At 46.7% G+C, this 19,710-nt stretch overlaps 3 protein-coding genes across 3 annotated transcripts; all 3 read left to right on the forward strand.

Moving 5' to 3' along the window:
• The first annotated feature begins 340 nt into the window (after positions 1-340).
• LOC136462590 (uncharacterized) lies at positions 341-5,402 on the forward strand. The gene is made up of 7 exons (XM_066461676.1): positions 341-669; positions 3,666-3,714; positions 4,078-4,204; positions 4,282-4,352; positions 4,444-4,516; positions 4,733-4,856; positions 5,017-5,402. Exons 1-6 carry the CDS (start codon positions 498-500, stop codon positions 4,844-4,846), a joined length of 606 nt encoding a protein of 201 aa, XP_066317773.1. The 5' UTR covers positions 341-497; the 3' UTR covers positions 4,847-4,856; positions 5,017-5,402.
• A 7,009-nt stretch (positions 5,403-12,411) lies between these two features.
• On the forward strand, positions 12,412-16,747 carry LOC136462591 (AP-3 complex subunit mu-like). Its single transcript, XM_066461677.1, has 8 exons — positions 12,412-12,569; positions 12,687-12,792; positions 13,235-13,345; positions 14,215-14,304; positions 14,832-15,079; positions 15,440-15,649; positions 15,719-15,926; positions 16,113-16,747. The coding sequence occupies exons 1-8, from the start codon at positions 12,535-12,537 to the stop codon at positions 16,356-16,358; spliced, it is 1,254 nt and encodes a 417-aa protein (XP_066317774.1). The 5' UTR covers positions 12,412-12,534; the 3' UTR covers positions 16,359-16,747.
• A 921-nt stretch (positions 16,748-17,668) lies between these two features.
• On the forward strand, positions 17,669-18,850 carry LOC136462592 (uncharacterized). The gene is made up of 2 exons (XM_066461678.1): positions 17,669-18,298; positions 18,446-18,850. The coding sequence occupies exons 1-2, from the start codon at positions 17,781-17,783 to the stop codon at positions 18,543-18,545; spliced, it is 618 nt and encodes a 205-aa protein (XP_066317775.1). The 5' UTR covers positions 17,669-17,780; the 3' UTR covers positions 18,546-18,850.
• Positions 18,851-19,710: the final 860 nt, after the last annotated feature.

Genomic DNA, 19,710 nt, shown 5'->3' on the forward strand with positions numbered 1-19,710 from the left:
TCCGGATATTCAACACCCGATATCATATCCGTATCCGAATCCTTAAATCACATATTTATGATGTCGATATCCAATCGTATCCTATCCGGCATGGTTGACACTATCCGTATTCGAATCCGAATCCAGATAAAAATATAAAAACAAATATAATATCAATAATATCCGTTCGTATCCGATCCGTTTTCATCCCTAACGACAAGTCAAACAAGTAGCGTGGACTTCCGTGCCGGTTCTCCTCGCTGAATCCATCTGCCCGAGCCTCGTGGCAGTCATCACTTGGGCCGTAACGGCAGCCCAAGCCCACGCTTCCAGCTTCCTCGATGCCCGCCCGCCTCAATTGCACTCGTCACCGCCGTAACGGCCCAGCTGCTCCCATCCCTCTCTCGCTCTCCAGTCCCGACTCGTCCCGGCGTCCCGCCGCCGCCAACGATCGAGAAGAGGAGCTTCTGTTTCTACAGCGCATCGACAGTCGCCGGCCAGGACCGAGGGCCCCACTGATGGCGGAGGAAGCTGTATCCATGGAGGCGCCGCCACTCCACAAACCCTCCTCCCTGCGGGAAGCCGCCCTCGACGACGAGACCCGGGCCCTCGTCGCCCCCGACGCCGCCGACCTCCCGGCGTCTCCCCCATCCGCCGTCGAGGCCAATTTCGCGCGCTACTTCATCGCAGGTAAAAATGGCTTGGGCTTTTTTCATACGTACCTGAATAGGGTAGAAGGTTTGAGCTTTTCTTGGGACTTCGAGAGTTCGAGGTACGCTTGCTCTTAGAGACAGTGAAATTCGTAAGGCTGCTATGGAAGCTTAGGGATCTCAAGGACAAGGAGCTTATTTCATTACAGTATTGTCTTCTGACTTCTGAGTGAAGTGTTTAGCAATCTCACGTATGATTGAATAGGAAAATTAATGCGGTGTATATTCCGCCCTGCTAGATACTTCGGTGCCTATGTCATTTTTTAGTGTATTCTTGATTGATAATTGTTGTTTCATTTTTGTAATCGGAGCCACCTCAATGTTAAGGAATTGTAAAATGAATTAAGCACACTTGATTTGTTGGGTGTACATTTGTTTAATCGATCACTGTGGGAATATCAGTATCAACATCCAACTTGTTTATTTTTTTCTGGCCCATTGACCCATTCCAAACTTCCAACAACAACGACAACAGCAAATCATTTAAGTTCCAAACAAGTTAGGGATAGGCTAGAGTTGAAATCCATCAGAAGCAATCAAGGTTCAGGCACGTGAATAGCAAGCTGTCTTCCAAGCACTCCTATCTAAGGCTAAGTCTTTGGGTATATTCCATCATTTCAAGTCTCCTTTTATTGCCTCTACCCAAGTCAACTTCGGTCTTCCTCTGCCTCTCTTTACGTTACTATTCTGACTTAGGATTCCACTACGCACCGGTGCATCTAGAGGTTTCCGTTGCACATGTCCAAACCATCTCAACCGATGTTGGACAAGCTTTTCTTCAATTGGCGCTACCCCTAATCTCTCTCGTATATCATCGTTCCGAACTCGATCCCTTCTTGTATGACCGCAAATCCAACGCAACATACGTATTTCCGCGACACTTAGCTGTTGAACATGTCGTCTTTTCGTAGGCCAACATTCTGCACCATACAACATAGCAGGTCTAATCGCCGTCCTATAAAACTTGCCTTTTAGCTTCTGTGGTACCCTTTTGTCACATAGGACACCAGACGTTTACCGTCACTTCATCCACCCTGTTTTGATTCTATGGCTAACATTTTCGTCAATATCCCCGTCCCTCTGTAGCATTGATCCTAAATATCGAAAGGTATCCTTCCTAGGCACTACTTGACCTTCCAAATTAACATCTTCCTCCTCTCGAGTAGTAGTGCCGAAGTCACATCTCATATATTCAGTTTTAGTTCTACTGAGTCTAAAACCTTTGTACTCCAAAGTCTCCCGCCATAACTCCAGTTTCTGATTCATTCCTGTCCGGCTTTCATCAACTAGCACTACATTGTCCGCGAAAAGCATACACCAAGAGATGTCCCCTTGTATGTCCCTTGTGACCTCATCCATCACTAAAGCAAACAAAACAAATAAGGGCTCAAAGCTGACCCTTGATGTAGTCCTATCCTAATCGGAAAGTCATCCGTGTCTCCACCACTTGTTCGAACTCTAGTCACAACATTATTGTACATGTCCTTAATGAGCCCGACGTACTTCGTTGGGACTTTATGTTTGTCCAAAGCCCACCACATAACATTCCTTGGTATTTTATCATAAGCCTTCTCCAAGTCAATAAAAACCATGTGTAGGTCCTTTTTCTTCTCCCTATACCGCTCCATAACTTGTCTTAGTAAGAAAATGGCTTCCATGGTTGACCTTCTGGGCATGAAACCAAATTGGTTCATAGAGACCCGCGTTATTGCTCTCAAGCGATGCTCGATAACTCTCTCCCATAGCTTCATAGTATGGCTCATCAACTTAATTCCCCGGTAATTCGTACAACTTTGAATATCCCCTTTATTCTTGTAGATCGGTACCAATATACTTCTCCTCCACTCATCAGGCATCTTGTTCGATCAAAAAATATGGTTGAACAGCTTGGTTAGCCATACTATAGCTATGTCCCCGAGGCATCTCCACACCTCGATTGGGATACCATCCGGTCCCATCGCCTTACCTCCTTTCATCCTTTTCAACGCCTCTCTGACCTCAGATTCTTGGATTCTCCGCACAAAGCGCCTATTGGTGTCATCAAAAGAGTCATCCAACTGAAAGGTTGTGTCCATATTTTCACCATTGAATAATTTGTCAAAATACTCTTGCCATCGATGTCGGATCTCATCCTCCTTCACCAAGAGATGCTCCCTTTCATTCTTAATGCACTTAACTTGGTTGAAGTCCCGTGTCTTTCTCTCACGAACCCTAGCCATCCTATAAATGTCCTTCTCTCCTTCCTTCGTACTCAAATGTTGGTAAAGATCCTCGTACGCTCTACCCTTTGCCACACTTACAGCTCGCTTTGCAGTCTTCTTTGCCACCTTGTACTTCTCTATGTTGTCCACACTCCTGTCATGGTACAAGCGTCTATAGCATTATTTCTTCTCCTTAATAGCCCTTTGGACTTCCTCGTTCCACCACCAAGTATCTTTAGCCTCGCGTTCCCTTCCTTTGGTTACTCCACACATCTCTGAGGCTACCTTTCGAATATTGGTTGCCATCTTGTCCCACATGTTGTTTATGTCGTTTTCTTCCTTCCAAGAGCCCTCTTTGATAACCCTTTCCCTAAATACCTCTGACGTCTCCCCTTTCAGTTTCCACCACTTTGTTCTTTCAATCTTAGCTTGTTTATCCCTACGGGCACGCACCTGAAAACGAAAATCTGCCACCAAAAGCTTATGTTGAGAAACAACACACTCCCCTGGTATCACCTTGCAATCCAAGCATGCTCGTTTGTCCTTTCTTCTAGCGAGGACAAAAGATCCTCGATTCCTTTGCTGTAAATTTTATTTTCAGCCTACTGTGTCTGCACTGTGTAGCCAGGGGATGTTCTCTAGCATTTGTGAGTTAACATCCTAGAATGTTTGACAAGTTTAGCTGTTATGTTGAGCCAGGGGAAGAAAATGTTTCTACTGGTTTCTAGACGTCTGCCTCAATACTCTAATTTCACTCTACTGCTTTATTGGGCAGATTTTCTGAATCCAGGGTATGATCAGTACGTGTATCGCCATCCAAACGGGTAGGTTTTCAATTTCGAAAAGTCAACATCAGGTTTTCGAGGCTTTAGGTGAAATTTGCATTTTCACAATGTGCATCTAAGGCTGGCAATAGTTCACTATGGTGTCTCTCTTCAAAGGGAATTATTTCTAAGTGCTGGATAACTAAGAAAGCTGAATGTGTGCTTCATAACATAATCGTGGTACTGTTTGATCTGCAAATAAATGATCTGTTCTTGTGTTAGGTATTTATTTTCTATACAATAACTCTAGTTGACAAGTGCCAATCAATGCCTTCCTGTTTTGTGAGTAATGCACATTGAGATTTCTAATGAGCCTTAATATCTATATTCTCATGGTTGCTTTGTTTTGTTGAAAAACTTTAGATTGTGTGTGGTTGGTTTAGCTCCAACCCATGTTGTGTTTAAAGAGGAAGGAGTAATAACCTCTGTTGACTTCAATGTCGGCAAGTCAGATCGCAGTGAGATGAAAGTCACAGGAAAACGCAAAAGGGTAACTAGACTGCTTAAATGTTTTTTTTTTAATTTAAATAAACGGCAGCATGAAATAATGTTCATTTTACATTGCAGAATGCACAACACTTGCAAGAAAATTCAGCATTGTGCAAAGTTTGTGTAAATGATAAATCTTTTATTGTGAGGTTGGTCCCCTTGATCTTAAAGATCACAGAAGTATGTCTGGGACATTATTGTTTTCTGCACTGCAGTGTTGCTTATGCTAAAGTTTTGCAGATGCTGCGTGAAAGGTTCCCTTTTGGAGATCAATGAAAGATTGATCAAACAACCAGATCTTCTTAATACCGCTGTGAGTACATCCTGTTGTCTGGCAAATTTCCTCTATTTCTTTGACTCTTTGTGTGCTTACTATATAATCTCCTTTTCTGTTCTAGTTGTGCTCTAGGCTTTTTGTTTAAGATAGGATATTAATTCGAGACTTTTGCTGCCTTTTCAATTCTATGTTTGTTTTCTTTACCAAATACTGGGCAGCACACATCTTTATTCATTTTTTTCCTTCATTTAGGCTGACAGGGAAGGATATATAGCAATCTTCCAGCCGAAATCAGCTGACTGGCTCAAAATTAAGGATAAATTTCTTAGTTATGAGGACTACAATAACTTGAGAGGAGTATGCTGACACCCAAAAGGTAACTGGTGCCATATTTTTCGCCTTTTTGGCTTTCACCTTCCACACTTTGAACACGAAGAAACACGTTCCAGACATCAATATCTGATTCCATATGGTCACTACTGTCTTTTTGCATCATTTTCTTGTGGCTTGCAATTAAATTCCTTTTGTCCATGCAGAAGATGTTTTGAACATGAAGCCAGCTGCTTAGGTGTGAGTGTTACTCAACCATTGCTGTGATGATATCTTTACTGCTCCAGATATTTGCAGTTGGATAGAAGCTTCATCAATCATCACATAGCTACTGCAACGCAAACGTGCGAACTGGACTCACTTTAACCTCGTGCACTGGACTGGACTCATGCTGTACAACTTCTGAGGCGATGAATGAATGCCAGCTTATATGATGCTGAGGTCCTGACGATGTTTGCTTTGTTTATTCTGTCAGAAAATTGGTGTACAAGGACTAATTCATTTGTGGCTATACATTACCACCCAATGTAATAACTGATGAATTGGGATCCAATTTATCAAAGTTTTTGTTCTCCTCCAAATTTAAGTTATACGAAACTGATACGAGACCAATGCACTGCAAAAGTGGAACTTAAAACAACAACGATGAATATTGCGTCGACTGAATATTGTTCACACTTGACTGAATATTGTTCACAGTTGGGACCAAAGAGCAGATACAAGATTGGGCCACACACTACCACCTGTTTTCTGTTTTTGCTTACATAAGCTGTTCATGGTACAGTGCACGCTGATTGCTGAGTCAGGGCAAAAAGTGAATATGCATATAAACACAAAAGGTGAATATATGCATATAAACACAAGGAACAGGGCAAAAGAAACAATTACACCAGCCTATCCTGCCGTCAGGACAAAAAGGCGAAAGAAAGAAATACACCATCTCAGCATATATAAACGAAAATATGAAAGCAAACAGTAATATTTGCTATTTTTGCTGGCGTGGCACGACAGTTCAGCGTGCCCGCGTGGAACCTAGACGTCTCCGTTTGCATAGCTTCAACAGCGCCAGCAGCTGACCGTCAGCACCCTCTCTCTGCTGTTAAGTGCTAGTGGGGCCCAGCTGTCAGCATCTTCTTCAAGCCCCTGTCCTGTGTACTGTTCATCTTCTTCGTTGAGACACGGCGGTGGCTCGCCGATTCCGACCGGTGTGGTCTCCTTCGGCGGCGAGTAAGGGACGAGGGTGCATACTGGTGGCCGGGCGCGTCCCTGGGCGCTCGCAGCACGACCTGAGCTGGCTCGTGCCGCCATGGCCACGTGCGTGGCGGCCGCCATGGCGACGGCACCAGCGGCGACGGCGTCCTACATCGGCGGGCGAGGGCGGAGAGGGGCTACGCGTCCAACCCGGGGCCTGCGCGCACCGGCTGGTGGCCGTAGTTGGCCCTGCGGTGCCCGGAGGTCCGCTGGCCTCGTGCGCCAGCGGCTCAAGACAAGCGGCACGGCGGCGGCCCCTAGCAGCGCGTGGGGAGGGGCCAGGACGGCCTTGCCGGCAACCGGAGCTGGCGCAGGCGGCGGCTATGTCCAGGCAACACACGGAGGATGAGCGAATCGATGACGCTCCACATGAGCCAGCCGGAATCGAAGAAGAATTGACGGCGCTGCACAGGAGCTGGCCGAAATCGAAGAAGATGGTGGCGTCCATGGACTTCTCACCCAGCGCCGGTGACGCAGCCCATGATTCGGGAGGTGGTGAGGTACCTGGACGGCGGTGAGGCTGGCCGTAGCTGCTCGTCGTCCGCCGCTGCGGCCACAGCTCCGGCGATGGAGTTCCGGCGCGCTCGCTCTGCCTACATTGTAGGCCTCAAGCTGCGGCCATGGCGCCCGTGGAGATGTCCACGCCGGAGTATCACGAGGGCGCAGCCGCGCAGGCAAGGCCACGACGACTTCTTCCCGGAGCCATCGGTCGCGAGCTGGGGCGCGTACCAGCGGGTGCTGGGCGAGACGCCGGCCTGGGGTGCTGAGCCCGCGGCTCCGTCCGTCCCGTGCCGTCGAGATCTTCGTGGCCTCGGGCCTCTCCACCGTGCTCTCCGTCATCTGCTACACCGAGTTTGCCGTCGAGATCCCCGTGGCCGGCGGCTCCTTCGCGTACGTCCGCGTCCAGCTCGGCGACGCCGCGGCCTTCGTCGCCGCAGCCAACCTCACCCTCGAGAGCGTCATCAGCACGGCGGCCGTGGCCCGGTCCTGGACGTCCTCATGCTGCACGGGCGTAGTACGTGGTGGCGCTGGGGTGCTGCTGCAGCCTCGGCCATCCATGGATAGAAGGTGGAGTTCAGGGAGGAAGAAGGAACTGACAACCGGCCCCACAAGCGGTGTCTGGCCTGACGGGTGTTGGCCTTGAACAACACGAACTGCACTCACACGCTCACACACGAGAGGAGACGGAGGTGGAAGATGAACAGTGGACGCGAGTTTGGCTAGCGACGAACGCCCCGGCCGCCGGACGGCCTGTATGTTGGCTTTATTAACCTGGAAGATACACAACTCGACGCACCTGAATTAAACAGGATATACGGCTAAATAGCCTTGCCCACATGCACACGGGAGCCACTACTGCCCGGGTCTTATGCGTGCTCACACGTTCCACAGTTTCCGAGCCACACACTCATATGCTGCACGTACGCCGCATGAAACGGTCCTCTGACCAAGCCACGCCTCCAAACGTGCCTGGCTAATATGCAGTAGGTAATACTACTCTACCGTATACTCAACACATGCAAGTCCTAGAGACTAGCTAACAACCTGTTGTGCAACACACGCACACTCTAACTTGCTAACTAGCCTAATCTACATGCAAATGACTCTTGAATTCTCCACGAGAACACATCTCGTTTTGGATGACACAGACTACATACATGACACACATGTACATGGCCTATATGCAATAACTCAAATAACCAAGTCATGATTATTCCTAACATTGCCTCCCCTAATCTTGACTTGCGCACTCAACGCTTCATCACATAAGGGTTGCTTCGTTATTGGCCTTCGCAAGCAGCGCCTCTTCCTGCTGCTTCTTTGGACATTCATAGGAGAAATGTCCTCGCTCGTCGCAGTTGTAGCACTTGCCTTTCTTGTTCTTTGACTTACCCTCGCCGTACTCAGAGTAGGTGCTGTTGCTCCCGTCATCATCGTTGTCGCCGCCGCGGCCACCACCACGGCCGTTCTGCGCATCGCCCGCACGTGCGCGGTCCTTGTTGCGTCGCTGACGACGACGTGCCTCCCACTGCTCCTCCATGAGAAGTAGCTGCCCGGTGCGCTCGCCTCCAAGCTCGACGCCGCCGCAACGCTCCTCCGCCACGCGCAGCCTGCCGACGAGTTCCTCCAGCGACATCTTCTTGAAGTCGGCGAACATCTCGATGGAGCATGCAATTTGGTTGAACCTCGATGGCACAACCCGCAGCATCTTCTTGACGACGCGCTCGTCCTCCATGTCCTCGCCCAACTCGCGCAGCTCCGCGGCAATGGAGCCGATCCTCACGGCGAAGTCGTCGATCGCCTCGCCGTCCTTGAACGCCGCGTTCTCGAACTGCTTGAGGAGGTACTGCGCCTTGGCTTCCTGCACACGCGTGTCTCCCACGCGCAGCGACTTGATCGCCTCCCAAGCCTCCTTGACCGTCTTCTTCGCGACGAGCCCAGACTTCATCTCCGGCGGCACACCGCGGAGAATGACAGCCAGTGCCCGTCGATCCTTGCCGCGCTCGGCGTTGCCGCCCTCCACGGCATCCCAGAGCTCCATGCCCTCCAGGTTGCACTGCACTTCAAGTGCCCACTCGCGGTAGTTCGTCTTCGTCAGCTTCGGGATCTCGACGCCACCAAAACCGCGCTCCACCACGACTGTACGCGGCGAGCTGGTGCCTTCCTTCACATCACCACCGGCCATCGTCGTTGCCGTCAGATCTCTGCGTGGGATCACGCGCTTCTTCTTCGGCGGCTCTCGTGGTGGACTGAAGGAACCACCGTAGTACATACACCGGCTCTGGTACCAATTGTTGGCCTTGAACAACACGAACTGCACTCACACGCTCACACACGAGAGGAGACGGAGGTGGAAGATGAACAGTGGACGCGAGTTTGGCTGGCGACGAACGCCCCGGCCGCCGGACGGCCTGTATGTTGGCTTTATTAACTGGAAGATACACAACTCGACGCACCTGAACTAAACAGGATACACGGCTAAATAGCCTTGCCCACATGCACACGGGAGCCACTACTACTCGGGTCTTATGCGTGCTCACACGTTCCACAGCTTCCGAGCCACACACTCATATGCTGCACGTACGCCGCATGAAACGGTCCTCTGACCAAGCCACGCCTCCAAACGTGCCTGGCTAATATGTAGTAGGTAATACTACTCTACCGTATACTCAACACATGCAAGTCCTAGAGACTAGCTAACAACCTGTTGTGCAACACACGCACACTCTAACTTGCTAACTAGCCTAATCTACATGCAAATGACTCTTGAATCCTCCACGAGAACACATCTCGTTTTGGATGACACAGACTACGCACATGACACACATGTACATGGCCTATATGCAATAACTCAAATAACCAAGTCATGATTATTCCTAACAACGGGAAGCTGCCGGTGCCGTTCGGGCTGGGCACACAGAGAAAGACGGAGGCGTAAGTTCCGCTGAGCTGGCGTACCACGTCAGAAAAATGACAAAATCTTAGTCAGGTTATCGTTTTTCAGGATAAATTTATAGTTGACACCATAAAAATGACAATTGAAGAGGCAGTTGTAAGAATGGGAAATAATTAGAAATCCCTCAATTTTCTGTCTTCGCTACATTTTGGCCGACATCATCTCATTTCTTCCAAACAGTGGATTGGTGCTGAATAACCTTAAGCAATTCTGCAAATCTTGGGCAAACGAACAAGGCCTCGCTGCTTTCAAAATCAAATCAAAATAAAAGGAAAGAATGAATTAAAAAAACATAAAAATAAAAAAGAAAGAAAGAAACAAAAAAGAAAGAAAGAAAGACCTTAAACTGTGTCAACAACCATGACCTAAAATACAATATGTACTTATCTTTTAGGTAGCGCTACAAGTAAAAAATTTAATACATATTTTTAGTCTTCTTTAACACTAGATTTTTTTAGTAAATAAGTCTTTAAGAAAGAGGATATTCAGATTTAGGTTACGCCTGTCGTTAGGCTATGGACATAGAAAGCCATGCAGCCCGAGCTCGTCGGCCTAGCCCAAGGTCCGGTTTTTTGGCTCGGCCCAAGAACGGCCCGGCATGGAGTCAAGCGGGCCCAGGCTGGCCTGACCCGGAGCAACAGGCCGTGTCTGGGCCTGACCCCAGGCACGTGGGCCGGCACGGCACGGCCTGCTAAAGAGCAGCCGGCCCGATGACGGCCTGGCCTGCCAGCGCCCCGCCCGCCCCCCGCGCCGCCCGCATATAAGCGGCTCCCCCCGCTCGGCCGCTCCTAACCGGCCAACCCTAACCCTCCACTCTCCAGTCTCCACTCTCCTGTCTCCTCGCCCGCTCCGCAGTCAGTAGTCGCCTCGTCTCCTCGTCCGCTCCACTCTTCGCTGCCACTCCAAACCCTAACCCTAATCCCTAGTTCCCCACTTTCTTGCCGCGGCGCAGGCGCATAGCCGAGCCCCGCTCGCCCAGTCGCCTCGGCCTCGCCGGCGGCCGGCTCCGCAGTCCGCTCCCAACCCTAACCCTAATCCCTACTCGCTCGTCGGCTCTCATCCACGATCTGGTGAATCTGAGCTCTCTCTCGTGATCTACTGATCTCGTCCGTCATCCCCGACTTCGGTGACCTCGATCCGCCTCTCCTTCCTTCTCCCTCTCTCCTCTCTTCTCCCTCTCTCTTCTCTCGCTCTCGGTGAACTATGTGAGTTCGTGACCGTGTTCCCGTCCATCTCTCCTCTGCCATTCGCCATTGTTTCTAATCGGTCTCTCTCCTCTGGGTGGCCCTCGTCATCTCGGGCACCGGGCTCCTGTTGCGCTGGTACTCCGCTAACCCTAACCCTAACCCTAGATTTGTCTAATGTCTTCTCCACTTCTTGTGTCTTTTCTACGTCTTCCACTGACTCTGGATCTATACCTCTATGGCTCTATCTCTCTGACTCTGTTTTTCTTCTCCGTGTAGGTCGGTTGCTGATGCCTCGTTGTCCTCTTCCAGTGGCATAGACCGAACACGGCGGCCGCACGCACCGTTGAGGAACGGTGTTGGAGATAAGCCGTCCGCAGCCAAGGTCGCCATGGCGGATGACGATGATGTCATCTATCCACTCACTGGCAACGATGACCTGATCGCGGCAGGGCTGCTCCTAGAGGACGACGACGACATCCGTGACGACGCTGCTGCGTTGTTGGGTATAGATGTCGGTAGCGGCTCTGCTCCGATCGATCTGGACGATGGCGACGGTGGTGGAGAGGCGGAGCCGGCGTCGTCGGCGACGGCGACAGGGACACCGGTCGGCTCCAACAGCACAGATGGTGCCTCATGCCTTGGTAAGCATAAATCTGGTGTCTAGATTGATTTTGATGAGATCTATGAGACTATGAATGGTCAAAAGGTTCGAACTGCTGCTATCTGTAAAATATGTAAGAGTAGATTATCTACTAGATCTGCTGTTGGCACTGGCCATTTGATTAGGCATCAGAAATCTTATAAGAAAAAGGTTGATCATGCTGCTAGGGTTCAATCTAGGCTTTCTTACAATCCTGATGGATCTATACATAACTAGGACTACAATCCTGCTGTTGCTCGCTCTGAGTTGTGTAGGTTGATTGCTAGGCTTGACCTTCTATTAGGTATAGGTGGGACACAGACATGGAAGGATTATATTGTTCTTGCTCATAACCCTAGGTATGTCAAGGTTTCTAGACACACCACCACTAGAGATCTTGGTAAGCTGTTTACCGAACGCCGTGATAAGCTTAAGAATTTTGTGTTGCTTGCTGCTTCTTCTGTTGCTTTGACTTCAGACATTTGGTCTAGTAATGCTAAGGAGGACTATATTAGCGTTGTTGCTCACTATGTGAATGCTGATTGGGAGTTATAGAAAAGGGTTATTGGTCTTAGGCTGATTGAGGTTAAATATTCTGGTGAAAATATTGCTGAAAGAATTGCTGCTGTGGTTGATGTGTATGAACTGTGAATCAGTGAATGTATGAACTGTGATCTGTGAATGTATCGGACATTTCGACTTCGATTCTGTGAATGTATGAAAATGTGACTGTATCGGACAAGTTTTGGACTTTGATTTTGTGAATATAAGAAAATGTGATGATGTATTGATGTGAATGCAAAGGGTAACAGGCTGCGGGCTGGCACGGTCCATGATTCCGGCCGTGTTTCGTGGGCCGGTCCGACACGGAAATCGGCCCATAGAGCCATGCCTGGCCGAAGGCCAGGCCCGTGGGCCTATGAGGCACGGCCCGTAAGGCACGGCGTGCCGTGCCGGCTCGTTGGCTATCGGGCCGTGCTGATACGGCTCGTACCGGGCCCGCTCGTTGGCCATATATATAGCTATGGATACGATGGGGACCTATTCACTGGGTCTCCGTGGCAGCCTTACTGTGTCCGCCCCTGCCCTTCCCCGTTCGTTCACGGTTCACTTCTGCCTTGCCTCGTTTGCCCGTCGTTGTCTCCCCCGGTCCGCCCGCCACCTCGTCCAACGGTGAAGGGCGGCAAAAATGCTGCAGTGCATCTTCCTCCTCTCCGATTCCGGGTAATCTTGGTTCTACAGACTCCCAATTTCTCTGACTGCTAGTATAGCTTTGATTCCTGGGTCCTCTCGTTGGATCCGGCGCTGAGCTTGATGCGATCCGGGATGGGTTTTTGGCAGGGAGGTGATGGTGGAGAAGCAGATGGCGGCGCACCGGGTGGACCGCGCCATCTGCACCTGGTTCTGGGACTACGTCGCCGCCCACGCCGCCGGCGACCCTTCCAAAGTAAAAACTCCTGCTCTTGCAAATTTCAGCCTTTTCCCTACCTTTGCTTATTACTGTTAGTCTGTTACATACCCGAACCCTACTTCGTGTTTCTGGAGCTAGTCCTAGGTTTGGCTGGCTGAATTTTGGGAGCTCTCGGGCTAGTTCTAAGCTTCAGTCAATACATTGTTTCGTTGCTCATGTTACAGCCTACCAATTTCGAGCTATTGTGGCTAGAGATGCAAGCGGATCGACCAAAACCTACTCCACTCATCTATCCACCTAATATATAGATGTACTCATTTTGTGTATAGAGTGGTAGATCATATGAACTATGACGAATAAATGAGTCAAGCCAACCAAACAAATTGCATCCCTAATTGTGGCACTGTTTTCATTCTATTTATCTTAGCTGTTCAATTCCACCAGATATTTACTTATCAGGTTTGTTGGGCTTTGGAAGGTCTTGCAGGTTGTGGTGTCACCAACGCATTACTTGTTTCAAATCTATCGCGATGGTGTAACGTTCTTGGCGTGCACCCAAGTGGAGATGGCCCCACTGATGGCTGTCGAGGTGTGGGCTTCATCTCTTTGCAACCTTTTTCTTTTCACTTAGCCGTTACTTGTTTCTTAATGTCATGTAAGGCTGTAGCAGGAAATGACAAAAATGCAACACATCTGTTGCATTGGGGGTAAATATTGCTTGTTATTTGGTACGGAGCATGGTGGGTGCTTTGTACAGTGGTGTAGCTCTTAACTCACGCATAATCAGTCTGAAAGACATAATGGCAACCAAAGTAGAGCCTCTTACACACTGATTCACATAATTTGTTATGTACAAAAGGAATTTGTATTTCTACAACTTGCTATAAAAGGATATATAGTACTGACATCAAGAAGTCTATATCATCACTTGCTCAAATCTGTAAAGCCAGATACATTGTCAACTATAGTGTCTGTTTGGCAAAAAATAAATAAAAAGAAACAATGGAACCATCAAATTAGTTCTTTGCTGTAGAATATTAGTGAAAATGTGTTGAAATCCATATTGAACCCAGAAAACATGAAGAGGGAATTCTGCATATTTTTGGCTGCAGAAAGGAACAATAAATATTTCGAAGTAACCTCATTAATCCGCAGGTCTCTTTTGGCCTCTCACAGTGTTACTTGGCCCTTGTGTCTGAAAAGTTTCCCAAGTGTTCCTCAGAACAATTCAGATGTTGAAGTACTCTTGAATTTTAGGAAAGTTAAGTAAGCTATTACAAAATTTCATGAAAATGCAACTTTTTAATGAAGACCCATAGTTCTGTCTTATCCTCAAATGTTTATCTTGCAGTAGCCTTCCAAATTTATCTATCTATAATAACAGATAGAGTGATTGACCATAAATGATACTTTTTGGCTGTATTTCCTGGATGTGCTCAAGTGTTTTGCATTTTTCAGTTTCTCTCTCGTGTGGCCGATGTCTTGACAGATTATCTTGGCGATCTGAATGAAGATATAATCAAGGACAACTTTGTAATTGTATATCAGGTGTATTTCTTAGTCTCTGCTACACCACAGCAGTTGCCTATTCTATTATTTTGCTATCTGACTGTTATATTCTTCTGAATAAGTATCGCAAGTATTAGGATGGCACAGGATGATCTGTTTTTACATAAATGACATTAAGAAATAATTTTGTCTTATTTATTTAGCAAATGTTCAACTCAATTGTCCTTTGATATATTGAAGCTTTGGAAATTAAGAAATCGTATCTAACTATTATTTATAATGGGGTTAAATATTGAGTTGCATATACAGAGGTACAAAGCTCATGAAGTATCGAAATTTTCAAAGAAAATCCAACTTATATCTTTTAATAAAATTCTTCAAAATTTTGAGATAAACTTAGAAGATCAAGGCATGCCATTGACCTACTGTTGAATTTGTTGAGTTTGTTATACATTTCCTAATCTGCATGCTGCAATCAAGTTTTTCTGCTTGTTAAGCCATGGTTACCACTTGCCAGTGCACTTGTTCTGAAATTTCTCTAAATCTATAGTGCTTAACGAGTGCAGATTTTAGATGAGATGATGGATAATGGTTTTCCACTCACGACTGAGCCAAACATCTTGAAAGAGATGATTGCCCCACCTAATATTGTGAACAAAATGTTGAATGTTGTTACTGGTAAGAGTTCTACACTTGGCAGCAAACTTCCAGATGCAGCTGCTTCTTTTGTACCTTGGCGAACAACAATAGTCAAGGATGCAAGCAATGAAGTCTATGTTAACATAGTTGAGGAACTTGATGCATGTGTAAACAGGTATTCCAGTTTTTTTTTTCCTTTTTAATGTCCTATAAATGGGATCCATTAATTTGCCAATATGGTTTTTAGGACCTTAGTCACAGTAATTGGTCAAATATTTCTGTAAGCTACTCATTTTTCAGCATTTTCGTAGTAGTTCTGGATATTGAGCTCCAATCTATTTTTTTATACCTCCGTTTTATGAATGCCCTGCACTTTAGCAAGTGCTACAAAAATATAGAAAAAAGAGCATCATAAGAGTGAAGATTCATACTATTAAGTAGTGGTATAGCAAGATAGCACATGAAACTGTCCTACTTATGTTTTATTTAATTTTTTTCTTATGTTACTGAGGCTGCTTTGCTGTTTGGTGTGCAGAGAGGGGGGTCTAGTGAAATGTGAAGCATATGGTGAAGTTAAAGTAAACTGCAGCCTCCCAGGTGTGCCAGAGTTGACCATGTCATTTGCCAACCCTACAATTATCAATGATGTTACTTTCCACCCCTGTGTCCGATTCAGGCCATGGGAATCAAGTCAGGTTCTATCATTTGTTCCTCCCGATGGGCAGTTCAAGCTCATGAGTTACAGGTACACATTTGCATGCTAGTTTTTCTTCTGTACACTCAGTATATGCTCATCATTTAATCGAATGAGCAGGGTTAAGAAATTGAAGAAGACACCAATTTATGTGAAACCTCAATTAACATCAGATTCTGGGAATTGCCATGTTAGTGTGATGGTTGGGATTCGAAATGATCCTGGGAAACCTATTGATTCAATAACAGTGCAGTTTCAGTTGCCCCCTCTTATTGTTTCGGCTGATTTGACTGCAAACTATGGCACAGTAGACATCCTTGCTGACAAGGTTAGTGTACTGTCTACCATAAGTTCCATAGTAATTCCATCATAACTAATTTTTTTCCATTGTCATAGCTCAAGGTAAGGGGTCTATAGTAGCTACTTCCAGAAAAGGTCTAGAAGCTAGAATTTTTTTTCCTCTGCATGCACCTTCACCTTGATATGCTTCTCTGACGCTAGTCTTCTTATGCAGACCTGTCTTTGGACAATTGGGCAGATACCAAAAGATAAAGCACCAGCGCTCTCTGGAAATTTACGTCTGGAGGAAGGACTCGCGCAGTTGCATACATTGCCAACATTTCAGGTGAAATTCAAGATTATGGGAGTTGCCCTGTCTGGTCTTCAAATTGATAAGCTGGATGTGAAAAACACACCGAACGCTCCATACAAAGGTTTCAGAGCCCAAACTCAAGCTGGAAAGTATGAGGTCAGATCATAGGTGCTTGGAGAGGGCTGCTGTTAGTTTTATATCTTACAGAAATCGAATGATGTGGCGGACCTGGCTCATGGCCTGTTAACACATTATGACTATCAGTTGAGGGCCAAGACCAGTTGCATTTGGGTCATTTTATCCTGTTCTTGGCCCATTACTGCATTTGAAGGGATGCCGCCATTGTTCTTTGTTCAGGTCAATAGGTGTCCTGTGCCTATACCTGAATCAGATTATCCTATCTGGTATGAAAGCAACAGAATATTGCGACCCTAGACCTATCTAGATCAAGGTTTTGGATTCTGGCACCTTGTTGTAAAATTCACTTGAGTTTAGAATTTTGTAAATGCCATGATATTTCAGTTGCCAGCAATTGTCTTGTAGAGAAGCATTAGTCTTGCCATGTGTTGTTTATGTTATAAGAAAAATATCTCTCTTTTTCGTTAGAGAAAAGGGGTGACTTTGGAAATGAAGCCCTCTATAACAGTGGATATGTATCGCTTTTTTTTTATATAATAGTTGCAATTGTAGCGGTTTCCTTGCCTGGTATACTACAGCTGGCCGATAAGCTAAGCTACTTATTGGGGTAATAATCTTGTCGTATCCGTAGCATTTCAAAATTTTCTGGAAAGGTTTTATCGTATGATGATATGTGCTTACCTAAGAGAAAGAGAATGAAGGAATGATAGAACATTCGCATCATGATTTTGGTTGCTCTTGTAAATAGAACTTATAAACCATTACAAGGGCTTGGTCTAAATTCTAAAGCGCCACTTTCTTAGCAATTCTTTTCTTTAAGGATCACCATTTTTGTTGGTACGAAATCGATGCCCGTTGTAGGCTACCTCGATATGCTTGACGCGAACCAAGACTACTCTCTTCATTACTAAATAACTGTTGTTTTTACTGCCCGATAAACAACTTCGACTAAATATATATAAAAGAATATTAATATTTATAGTACAAAATTAATATCATTAGATAGATCGTTGAATCTATTTTTATAATAAATTTATTTAGAGATACAAATATTGCACACAAATCTAATCAAACTTACGACACGAAAACAAAAAACCGACAAATATTTAGGGGCGGAGAGAGTATTTCGCTACTGGGAAAACAATGTTGCTATAGGGTTTGTGCTGGTAAATTTTTTTAAGTTTAACTAGATTTGTAAAAAAGTATTAGCAATATTTGTATCTTTAAATAAGTTTATATGGAAATATATTTACTTTATTGGAGGGAGGGAGTATCTCCTTTCACTTGTCAGGAGTGGCGCAGACGGTGCACTGGTTCAGGGAAGCGATCGCCCAAGAGCAGAGCAGAGCAACACTGCAAATAAACCCGCGGGCAGGCGCAGCGGCCTTTCCTTTCCTTATCCAAAAACCTGCTGCCGTCCGTCGCGGTGCCGGTTCCCGTGGCCGTGACACGATGGCACTGCCGTCCTCGCCTGCGGCGGCTAGCTCAAGCACCCATCACCCGCCTCGCATCTCCTCCATCTCCTCGTGCTGCTGCCCGCCGTCGCCATGCCCCCTCCAGATACAGCCTAGCAGCCGCCCCACTCCCCCCGCGGCATATCTTCTTCGTCGTGTTGCCACTGCTTCTTCCACTGCCAGCAGCCCAAGAAGTCGAGGTCGAGGTCGAGGGCACCTGCCGCCTCCAGCTGCCCTCCCCTACCCGCAAGCTGCTGCGGCGCTACTCCTCGCCGCCGCCGGGACAGTAGGTGCCGCCAGCCTCCTGCTCCGCTCCTCCTCCTCATCCGCCGCCTCACAGCAGCAGCGGCAGGAGGAACAAGAACAGGTAGAGGGAGAGGAGTGCCCGGACTGCGGCGGGACTGGGCTCTGCGGCCGCTGCAAAGGAGAGGGCTTCGTCTTCAAGCAGCTCTCCGAGGAGATGGCCACCAAGGCGCGCAAGGCCTCCAAGAACATGGCCACCAGATACACCGCGGGGTATTATTACAATTATTATTTAATTCCTTCCTTGCTTTCAGTTTCAATTCTAGCTAGTTGCATATCTATATCGATATGCTGTATTCGTCCTCACCAGTCACCAAGCAAGAACATGACCATGATGCATGCGATTGCAATGCATTGCAGGCTGCCCACCAAGTGGACCTACTGCAACAAGTGCTCCTCCACCCGATCCTGCACAACCTGCCGAGGCTCCGGCAGAATCATCACCACACCTGTCTCCTAGCTAGCAACCAAGGTTATATATGGAATTTGCAGCTATATGTATAAACAGCTTGAAAATAGGAGGTACAAATATATAGGAGAAACGATATACCTCTGAGATTATGATGCCATGTGCAAAATCTGCCGCAGCCTTAGTTTTTTTTTTTTTTTTTTTTTGCTATATAATTAGAGGCTAATAAGTACTCCTGAACTTCCTAATATTTGTCCCCTCTGTTTTACCATTGTCTTATGATATCGTCCTAGTGATTCTAATGCTAGAGGTAAAGAGAAACGCACAGATAATTTGCAGAGCAAGAATAATGACCCTTGGCAAGTTGGCATGCACACTCAAATCAATTAGTTGTGTACCCTGAAGACTACTGTATTGTTTCACCAGAGTGTTGTTGCTCTATCACTCACCAGAGTGACAGACAGACAGCTTGGATGCACACTAACAACTGAATTCAGATTTAACTGTGAAAAGCTTTAGAGGCACCAGACTATAAGCTGCAATCCTGTCCAGCATGGCTAATGCTGTTTTGTTGTGAGAGAAAAATACTATTCCATGGCTGATAAGTAGAACTAATAAGTTCTAAGCGAACAGGTTTTGTGATGCATAGGTCTTACTACGTAGTGATGAAGGCTTTTAGTGCACCCAACAATGGCTATGAACTTGTGAACATTTGGTGGCATGAGTAGTAGAGATAAAACTATATATGTGTGGAATTGAATGAAAGGACAAGTCGGATCTCACTCAGTCCAGGCTGCACAATGTCATAACACGCGACACTAGAATGAGCACAATCAGCAAATGTCCAGTAATCCCTCTTTTTTTCCACAGAAACCTATTAACATGTACGTACTGTACTTTCTTTTTTTCTTTTTCTTTTTCTTGAGAGGACATTTCCTGTGAAAATGTCAAATCTCTTGTCCGGCCCATTTAGCGCAGGAGTAAATGGCCGACTGCAGTCGCACCACAAAGGCCCATCCACACCTTTATCTGTCGCGACGCCCACCCGGGTCCTGGTTGGGCCATACCGGGCCACCAAAATTTATATGGAAAAGTCCACATTACCTCCCTCAACTTTCGCGAAAGTTCGTTTTTCCTTCCTGAACTCCAAAATCGGACAAAACGCCTCCCTCAACTTTTAAAACCGTTCATCTTACCTCCCTGGCCTAGTTATAAG

This window comes from Miscanthus floridulus, chromosome 7 (genome assembly GCF_019320115.1).
Source record: "Miscanthus floridulus cultivar M001 chromosome 7, ASM1932011v1, whole genome shotgun sequence".
Lineage (NCBI taxonomy): Eukaryota > Viridiplantae > Streptophyta > Magnoliopsida > Poales > Poaceae > Miscanthus > Miscanthus floridulus.